This window comes from Triticum aestivum, chromosome 7A (genome assembly GCF_018294505.1).
Source record: "Triticum aestivum cultivar Chinese Spring chromosome 7A, IWGSC CS RefSeq v2.1, whole genome shotgun sequence".
Classification (NCBI taxonomy): Eukaryota; Viridiplantae; Streptophyta; class Magnoliopsida; order Poales; family Poaceae; genus Triticum; species Triticum aestivum.
This window is the reverse complement of record NC_057812.1, coordinates 119,042,817-119,053,537: the sequence shown is the minus strand read 5'-3', so window position 1 is coordinate 119,053,537 and position 10,721 is coordinate 119,042,817. Positions and strand designations below refer to the sequence as shown.

The following is a 10,721-nucleotide window of genomic DNA, read 5'->3' as shown; positions in this document are numbered from 1 at the left end:
GGCGCGGGAGTGGGGTGAGTGAGGCAGTAGAGGGGAGGAGACTTTTTCCTCCAAGCAGTAGCGGCTGAGCAAATATAGGGGCGGGATACGCTATTGAGAATAAATTATCCTTCGCTAATGGTTATTAGAGATCGGTTATGTGGCGGTTAGCGGAGTAAAACTGAATGTCTACTCCTTTATCTGGTTATAGGGGATCAGTTAGAAATGCTCTAAGTTAAGTTAGGTGTCATGCAATGCGCCCCTCGGCCAGTGGTTGGCGTCTCCTCGCAGCACGGAGAGGAATCCGCCTTAGAACTTGCACGACCATTATTCCTCAAGTGAAGACCATGCATGGCGTGAATATGGTGGCCGTACATGAACTCCATTGCCCCTCCTCTGCCCTCTGATCGGTACATCCTTGCCACTTGATGAGCATTCATCTATTCCTCAAGCTATTAGGATCAAAGACAGGAGCCGGCGGGCGTATTATTTGTGTATAGGGGCCAACGAAATCCTCTTGCACGCGCCCAGTTCAAGGCGAGTTAATAATTCCTTACGGGTTACGATCATTCAACCAGATCCATGTTAGCTCGTTTAGGTCGGCCCGGCCGTAATCGTGGCGACCGTGCGAGCCGTCTAGCCGCCGATTGATGGAAGGGGGGAGTAATGCTCACGGGACGGCGGGCGAGCCCAACGCCAATGCTCATCATCAGAACGAGGATGCTGCCAGCGCCAGCAAGTTGCCGCTGGTGGTGCCGGCGCCGGAGAAGGAGGAGGAGCACGGCGACGGCAGGCCGATGACCCCGGGCGCCCCCGCGGGCGTGCCGCGCGGGTGCTGCGCGGTGTACGTGGGCGCGGAGCGGCGGCGGTTCGTGGTGCCGACGGCGTACCTGGGCAACCCTGTGTTCCGGCGGCTGCTGGAGAAGGCGGAGGAGGAGTTCGAGTTCGTTTACGTGGGCGGCGCGCTCACCATCCCCTGCGACACGGAGTCCTTCAAGTACATCCTCGCCGTCATGGAGCGGCACCGGAAGGGCCTCGTCGTCGTGGACCACGGTACGTACGCTCCCGTTGCATTTCACACGGTTGGCCGCCCACGCGTAAGCACGGTTGATGCCTCGCCCGTCGTCTGTTTCGGCCCAGGCCAGCCCGCGTATGAGCTGAGTTTCCTGTTGATTTTCCGTTCGGTGCAGAAGGGAATACCACGGAGACGCCCAAGGCGGCAGCAGGTGGATCATCATCATCATCGCCGGGTAATCCGGAATGAGTTGGGACAAGACGTGACTGGACCTGAGCAACGGCCACATGCATGTTCAATTTTGTGAGATCGTGATTCTTGCCCTTGCGTCCGGACATGCTCCAATGGAAATTGTGAGATCGAGTCGCAGTGTGTTTTACCGCTATCTGCAAGAACCGGATGAAGGCATCTTATGATTTACTGTAAACTAGTAGGGCGACCCATGCATTTGCGAGGCTAAATTTATATAGTATTGTCGTAGTTGTCGTTTTAGATTTCGATATGGCATTTTGCGCATAGCTTTGGTCATTATTATTGTATAAACATGCACTTATGCAGATCAACTAATGATTGTATTACTAAGTGGTTGGTGATGAAAAAAATATTATTTATGTACAGATATATAAATGTCAGCACTTTGGTAAGACATGTTATAGGATAAAGTCATCTATCTATGGATGGAGATAGTTCTAATCTATTTTTTTCTTCTGTTAGTAACCTGCGTATTTGCTAGCATTACCTACATCTTTTTATAAACGTCATCTTAGATTTTGAGCATTTATGGTACATAACTCTGGCCTTTATTTTCCATATGAATGTTCGTACATCTGAAATATGTGTTATGGCCCGCACATCAAACAAAGTTTTTATCAGGGTACACTCATCAAAATTTTCTAAACAATTCCAGCTCCATAACTCTGGACACAACGTGTATATCTTATGATCATGTCCATGCATGGTGTGTGCATCAAGTTGTATTATTTGGAACACTAAGCATATTATCACATACATGACATCATCTGTGCTTTGAACTCTTATTATCACATACATGACATCATCTATGCTTTCTATTCGTCTCTAGTATGCATGTTGAACTACTTTTATGCTACCAAAACGATTCATGTTAATACATCGCATACACTTCATCATACTTTTCTATTTGCAGAAGTAACACATGCATGCCCAACTTGGCATCTTACATCGACAATTTTTTTTCCATTGCTACATATTATATGTAATCGAGTGGATGCAATTGCTATTTCTGAATTCCATGTGTTGTTCGTAGGTTGAATTGTATATAAAATATCTATCTATTTCTTATACTTTCTGTACGTGGTGTCTGAAATCAGGAAAATTGATAACTATTTGTGTTTCTTATTTTGTATTATTATACAATAAATAGTTGTAGTTTCTATCGGAAGGATAAGAAATTTATATGTCATTACACCATATATCTAAAGCAAATTTCGTATGTAGTGTTCGTAACAAGTAAATATTGCAACCTCAATTTTGTTAATTTTGTATAGAAAATGGTTGTAGTTTTATGCTAGGAATCTATGTTGCTTCGCCATATATCTAAAGCAACAGTAGCTCATATAACCTTTTAGTATGTAGTGTCCGTAATATGACAATTTTTCTACCTTCTTTCATTTGTTAGATAGAAAATGGTTTAGTTTTTTTCCGCCTAATAAGAATTTTCTGAGTCGCCACGATCATCGCTAGAAAGTTAATGGTAATACAAAAATCATCAAATATGTCTTGTTGAGCCGGTGACGGGTAAAACATCCACTTAGCCTGATCATCGTAGCTTGTGTATTCATGTCGATATATCCAAGGGGTGTACTGTGACTTATTAAAATTTATTATTCTCAGCCACTTAATTCATACAAAAATTAATAATTGTATATGATTATGTAATTGTATAGGATTTTTTTGCAAATGTATATTAAGTGAGATGTAATTGCATGCATGCAATATGTGTGCCAATTGCGACATGGCCTTCCAGCCAATAGATTTATTATGAAATTGTATACAACTTTTAGGTTTGTGGTCATGTGCAAAGTATGGAGCCGGTCGAACGAATGAACGCGCTTCTTCTCTATTTATTCTTTAGTTGAACACACTTGTTCTAAGTGGAGACATGATGGAAGAAAAGCATAAAAGATGTTCCTTTTGTTGATGTCGTCCATGATTTCACCAGTGCCTTTTTTTTCTGGACTCTTAATTTTCTTTGTCGGACAAAAATGTTTTGATAGGTTAACTTTAAATCAAAACCATTATAATTAGGGTCCATGATATAGTCGGCGGATGAGATAATTCAGTCGGCCATATGAATAAGTCTTTCTTTGTGGGACCTTGTAAGATTTTTTTCCTTGCACATGTGAGTTTATCCTCAGGGTTTTTTGTTAGTGAGTATCATGCACCTATTAATAGCGTGACATTCCCCTAAAAATAGAGTGATATTACTCCTTTTTTGGGTTAGTCGAGTGTGACAACGATAGGTTTTGTGTTTTCACAAAAAAAAAAGATAGGTTTTGTGTAACAAACTTTTGCTTTAATTACTGGGCTTTATAAAGAGAGAGAGGGATATATTAATGGGCTACAACAAAGACAGATAACAGGAATTACGTTCAGTCTGACTGAGGCTTCAGTTGAAACGGGATACAAACATAATTGTTTTCTTTACTTGCGATGGCATGGCAGTTGTAGCGGGCCTTTCTTTGCATGTCAGAATCCTTTCATCATTTATCTGAATGTGTTAGAACCTCACAAAATAAAATTCGATTGTGTTAGTTACATGCCAGATAGCATTGCAGTTGTAGCGGACCTTTTTATTCTCAAATGATAAGTGACATACGTGTGACACGAAACAACATGGTCTAAACATCTTCACTACCATTCATTTTGCCACATCAAATAGATGACATCAGCGAAACCTTTTTAGTTTTCCACACTAATAAATGTTTTATCTCTTAAATAAAAAATCAGATTAAAAATCTGTTTTTATCCTTAAATTTGCCATGATGTTACACTGAAGTTGCCATAGTGTTTACACTAAAGTTGCTATGATAACTTTCATCTATTTTTTTTACTTCTAGGTTTAAAGCTACCATTGTATTTCAACTACTTTTCACGGTAAATTTTATTAATCGACAGGGGATATTTTTAGTAATTAACCATGGCAAATTTAATTTGTGGCTCATAGCAATTTTTAGTAATTCATGATGGCAAATTAAGTTTATAGATCATGGAAATTCTAGTATTTTGACCATAGAAATTATTTTTGTATGAACCATGGCAAATTTTAGTGCATGTATCATGGAAAATTTAAGTAAGTCACCATAGCAATTTTAGTTTCTCATTAATGGCAAATTTCAGTCATTGAATATGCATTTTTAAAGTAATTGACGATGGATTTCTTTTTTAATTATGAACCATGTCAAAATTATTTCATGCATCATGGCAAATTTTAGTAATTCTCCACGGCAAGTTTAGTTTCTTAATTTTCTTTTTTATAACATGTCAAAATTTACTTTAAACGTAGAAGAAAAAGTAGTTAAAACATGTCATGACATTTATGTGCAATAGACATGGCAACTTTTTGATCACAAAAAAAAATACCATCGAAACATATCGATATGGGGTTTAGTTTTGAAGTCCTCATTGTGAGGAATTTAATGGTGAAAACAGAATTTTTAATTGGATTTTTCATTTAAGAAATAAAACATTTTAAGGTTTGAAAACCCCAAAAAATTTCAGCTGATATCATTTGTTTTTGCCCTGTCTGCATGCATGTGTGAAAGAACAAAAATACTCACATGTCACAATGAGTAACTAGAAAGGCGTTTGGCCCAACCTCCTTCAGCCCACACATATGGGTGAAATTGCTTCGTGCCACACATGTATCACTTATCAGGGTCCTTTTTATTTGCATGTCAAAATCCCATCATCATCCGAGTTACATGCCGATTAAAACTCCTCCTCTGTTCTTTCCAACTTTTCATTAGTGCACATTGTATGTGTTGCTTCATTATGCACGCACTATAGGTTTAGGCACGTAACATAATATCTTTAAATCACACACATATATATATATATATACGGCTGCGCTATTCTGAGCGTGCGCGCATTTTTAGTTAATCTACACGCCGGCTGCTGCTCCTAATCACGCGCGGCTGTGCGGGTCGCGGAGAAGGAAGATTTTGAGGGTAATGGCATGTGAAAAATAAAGTAACGTGCTTTATTTCTATTACCATGTGTTGCTCTGATCTTGCGTCACTATTGATTGCTAGTAATATAGTAAGTACGGATGGTAATGGACCTAGTTTTCTTACCGGATGTAAAACAGTGACTACTCATTGCTAGTAATATAGTAAGTATGAATGGTAATGGACCTAATTCTTTTACCGGCAGCGAGATGTGAAGGATTCATCCATAATCATTGTCAGTAATAGATTAATTGTAGGTAGTAATAGACATAGGGTTTTTTTACCGACAATAAGACAACGATGTTACACATAGAGCAGTTTTGGTCGTAAGTGTTATGATCGATTTTTTTCTCACGTCGCCCACGCACTTCGACCCGGTTAGCGCGTCGGCCTAAATAGCGCATACTGATTGGCTCACTCGAAGCGGCCGGAGCGTAGGACAGGGTAAACTAAGTAAGGCACATAGTAATGCTCCAATGAAAACTATTGCGAGGATGTTTCTTCTAGTAAATGCTTGAGAACAAAATCAAACTAGTAAAAGAATTTAGTTCTAGTAATAAGAGGCGCCCAATGCTAGATCTGGAAAACCATTATTATGTATAGATGTATATCATGTTGATTGTTCTTAGTAGTCGTTTCAGTTATTGTATTAATGATAAGTAATTTATTTTATAAAACAATTTACTAGAATGTACGCATATAATTGTCATATTTACTACTTCGAGTGAAGTGTTTACTACCATCCATTTTACAATTTATAGATAACATATTACAGACTGCTTGTCACGAAGATCATGCAATCTAATTATTTTAAATCTAATACCAGTACGTGTGGAGGTCAAATTGTAGTGAAAGATTACGTCATATACCAGCACTTTATTATTTTACCATAAAAGCATGGTAATTCACTAATTAATGAAGTGGAGAATCTGAGTAGTAATTCAATTACTGTGGTGTACTACTTCTGCTTAGTAATTTACGATCAAAATAGATCATGGTGCATGCAGGTCATTCTGCTCTCTCTCGGTCGGCTCAGGATTACACTTGCTAACCGCTTAGGTGCGCTTAGAGGGTGCAGCGCGTAGAATAAGGTGATCTGCGCTCAGGCACAGTTTAGCAAAGCTATATATATATATATGTATATATATATATATATATATATATATATATATATATATATATATATATATATATATATATATATATATATGTGAGGATGACCAATCTCAAGTGTGTATGTTTTCTCTATCGATGAGTTCACCCGCTTTCTCTTGAGCGTCTACTGTTAGCAAAGACAAGGCAAGAAGAGAGCAATGCACTCCGAAAAAACAAAGTCAGTGCTATCTTGAGAATATGGGAGTGGGTGACATCCAGGAACGAACTATTAGTGTTACACCTCTAGAGTGAACATACCGTGCCTCTTGTTTAGCATCACAACGTTATTTGCCTGCATCTTGAAGAATCTCGTCGTGCGCAGTGGAGGTAGCATGTATTGAACCACGCTCTCACCTGGCTTCTTGGTCAATTTCCTCTGGAAGAAACGCCGAGATGTGTGCTTTTCATCGGTCAGCCACCAGGTCGAACGAATTGACGAGTAGCAGCACGCACAGAAATGGTCGTTAACAGAAAACCAGCCTAACGCTTGGTTTCATCATGCCAAGCGTAGCATGCTTGCCTATGGTGCATGCCACTGTGCCACCGACGTGAGCCCCCGTACTAGAAAAGTTCGGCACACACATTGTACATATACCTTGCAATGTCTAAGAAATGAGGGGTAGGCATCACTGTCGGCTGTCCTCGGACTTATAGGGCCCCGGATTTGTGAAGTACATCTATAAATGCTTTAAGATGGAGCAAAAATAAAATCTAAAGGTGTCACGTGGTCTTGTTGTATAGCATTACAGATGGTCGTAAGTGAAGGCCTTCCTCCCAAAAATTGTCTCATGGTATAAATTAGTAGCAACCACAAGATATATTATTAACAATTAATGTATATATACGAGGATGACCAGTCGAATGTGTATCTTTTCTCTGTCGAGGAGTTCGTCATGTTTCTCTCGAGCCCCTGCCATCAGCAAAAGACAATGCAATAAGATAGCAATGCACCCCGGAAAAGGAAAGAAAAAGCTTAGAGATCAATGCTACCTCGAGAATTTGGGAGTAGGAGACATCCAGGAATGAATGCTCGGTCGGATGAATCGATAATGTACAGGTCCTTGCCCTTGTTCAGCATCACAAAGTTCTTTGATTATAACCCCAACGATGTTGTTGTCCCAGATAACATGTACTAAATGTAACTCTTGTCTTCACGTCATAGCAAGTTTATCGCGGAGAAAATGTTGAGATGTGTGTTTCTTTTGTTTGTCTTTTTGTTTGTCAGTCACGTGGATAATGACATATATGGAGCCCCGCGGCCTGTCAGAATGTGTCTTGCCAGTTAACGCGCAATGTATCTGTCCTTGTATCAGTCTAGACGTCTTTTTTCCCGCAAAACGAAAGCAACCCAAGGGAGGGGGCTTTGCGAACGTCCGGACTGCTACCGCGGGCACGTCCAACACCCGGACCCATCCAAAACCATCTCCCACGCTTTCTCTCATTCCGGGCCGAAGTGGTCAACGTCGCATTCATGCTGAGTCAGAGCAACCTCACACTGAAGTTGTAAGTGGCGCACCACTCGAGAGCGTCGCCCGCGCCACGTACCGGTGCACGCGGCTTCTCTCCACCTTTAAATGGTGGCTGCTGATGAACTTACTCTGGCGCCTGCATGCGACCCACCGATCCGTCATATGCCAGGTGGCATTAAACACCTAGCCGCTTGGCCTAGCGTCCGCTATCTATTTAAAAATGGGCAGGGTCGTCAACAAATGCATCCCACCTTCACTCCCCGATCTCCTCTTTGCAACACACCTGTCGTGGCCTCGAGCTCCAAAGCCCTGTGGTAGAGCCTGTCGAATAAACAGAAGTAGGAGCTCTCCAGCATTGATGCCGGCTGGCGGCCTAGCTAAGACACACTAATAGAAAAACGGCCTAATGTGAAGCACATTAGTATCGGTTTATAATAAAACTGGCACTAATGTTGCCATTAGTGCCGGTTCGAACGGCTGGATGGGCGGAGCAAATTAGTACCGGTTCGTGGCGAACCTATAGTATCGGTTCGTGCCACGAACCGGTACTAAAGAGGTTGTGGCACGCCGTGGTCCGGATGGGGCCCCACCAGCCCCTTTAGTACTGGTTCTTACCACAAACCGGTACTAGAGGTTTTTATTGTAGCGGTTTTTTAGTTCCACCTCGCTCCGCTAACAGGGTTTTTACCACCTTAAATATGTTACTTCTCAAACTATCACAACCACTTGGTCTTCATTGAACTCTACGTGTAGAATTTGTGGCCATAATATGAGTTTTCTCTGATTTCTGAACCGGTGAGGACACATATTGTCAATTCAGATTGTACACAAAAAGATCATTGATGATCAATGTATTTTTTATGTATTTCTTTATAAAGAAATATAAGAGCATTTAGATCACTATTTTAGTAATCTAAATGCTCTTATATTTCTTTATGAACCGGTGCAAAAAAGTAGAGATGGTTACGGCAAAAACTGAATGCATTTCGTGTACAAACTGGACACTTTCTTTCAAAGTATCAGAGTTTCGGACGAAAACTCATCTGTTACATTGGCTATTCAAAATTTTAATAACTTATTACAACTCCGTGATTTTTTGCATTCATTATGCATCATTCAAAGGCACGTCGTCAACTTTCAACCCTTTCTGACATAATTTCATAGATTTGATGCATTTACTGATTTGTTTTGAGCTAAATGACCCTGAAATTGACAAGCACAACAAATGAACTCCGGAAAGGTTGAAACTTGACATGGTATCATCATTTCATCCACATGGCATATGCAAAAAAGTAGAGATGGTTACGGCAAAAACTGGATGCACTTCGTGTACAAACTGGACACATTCTTTCGAAGTATCAGAGTTTCCGACGAAAACTCATCTGTTACACCGGCTATTCAAAATTTTAATAACTTATTACAACTCTGGACTTTTTTGCGTTCATTATGCACCATTCAAAGTCACGTTGTCAACTTTCAACCCTTTCTGACATAATTTGATATTTTTGATGTATTTACTAATTTTTTTAGCTAAATGACCCTAAAATTGAAAACCACTACAAATGAACTCTGGAAAGGTTGAAACTTGGCATGGTATCATCATTTTACCCACATGGCATGTGCAAAAAAGTAGAGATGGTTATGACAAAAATTGGATGCACTTCGTGTACAAACTTGACACTCTCTTTCGAACTATTAGGGTTTCAGCCGAAAAATCTCTTTCGAAAATAAATAAAGCAGAAAAGAAAAAACTATATAAACAAACTACTCAGAAATAAATAGAAAAAAATAAATAAATAAGAAAAGAAAAAACTATATAAAAACTACTCAAAAATAAATAAAAGAAAATAAATAAAGCAGAAAGGAAAAAAATCATATAAAAACTACTCAGAAATAAATAGAAGAAAATACATAAAGCAGAAAAGAAAAAACTATATAAAAAATTGTTGGGGCGCTGTCCAGTGGGCCAGCTAGGCCTTGGGCATGTAAATTCAGGCTCACAAGGGCCAGCAGGGTCACAGGACAACGCGCCATAGTTAGACCCAGAAGCCTGGTTTACAGAGGAGTTCGATCGAGCAGCCGCGACTGGGTTTATAAACCAGTGTGGCTGCCCTTCGCCCGGCGAGGTGGGACTAAACTTTACGCACCACAGCGCGCCCCTTTAGTACCGGTTCGTGGCTCCAACCGGTACTAAAGGCCAACCTTTAGTACCAGTTTGAGCCACGAACCGGTACTAAAGGGGGCCGCTTACCGCCGCTTGGCCTGGTCAAAATTGGCCTTTAGTACCGGTTGGTGGCTCCAACCGGTACTAGAGGCCCCTTCTATATATAGCACTTGCTAAAAAATCAGTTTCATCTCCCCATCTCCAACCTCTTCCCGACATTGTCGCCGCTCCCGTCGTCCCGCGCCGTCGCCCATCGTTGTCTCTCCCTCGCCGCCCCGCCGCTCGTCGTCGCCGTCTCGCGCCGCCGCCCCATACGTCGGCTGCTGCCCGTCGTCGCCGTCTCGCAAGGCCGCCCCGTACTTCGCCGTCTCGCCGCCGCCCCGTACGCCGCCGCCCCCGCTCGTACACACACACACACACACACACACACACGTACACGCGCACACACACACATATTTTTTTTACTTATTTTCTGTTTTCTGTTTTTTAGATTAATGCATGTCAAATTGTTAATTAGATAATCGAATTAGATGAATTACCTTGATAAGAATGTTAGATTAATATCGAATGTTTTATGAATTAGATAGAAAAATTAAAAATTAATGTCAATTGTTAGATGAATTAGCTAGATATTAATGTCAATTAAATTAACAGAACTAGTTTATTTTTAGTAAATGCTTAGTTGAACTAGTTGAATTAATAGAACTAGTTTATTTTTAGTAAGAAAATAT

The 10,721-nt window shown here is 40.6% G+C and overlaps 1 protein-coding gene across 1 annotated transcript; it reads left to right on the top strand.

The window, feature by feature from the left end:
• The first annotated feature begins 313 nt into the window (after nt 1-313).
• Nucleotides 314-1,611, top strand: LOC123154143 (uncharacterized). Its single transcript, XM_044572934.1, has 2 exons — nt 314-1,032; nt 1,170-1,611. Exons 1-2 carry the CDS (start codon nt 630-632, stop codon nt 1,241-1,243), a joined length of 477 nt encoding a protein of 158 aa, XP_044428869.1. The 5' UTR covers nt 314-629; the 3' UTR covers nt 1,244-1,611.
• The last annotated feature ends 9,110 nt before the right edge of the window (nt 1,612-10,721 follow it).

Bases quoted from the DNA above. Each gene is read 5' to 3' on its own strand.
- LOC123154143 (XM_044572934.1), top strand. From the start codon at position 630: ATGGAAGGGGGGAGTAATGCTCACGGGACGGCGGGCGAGCCCAACGCC. The intron at 1,033-1,169 runs GTACGTACGCTC...CGTTCGGTGCAG, and splicing joins CCTCGTCGTCGTGGACCACG to AAGGGAATACCACGGAGACG.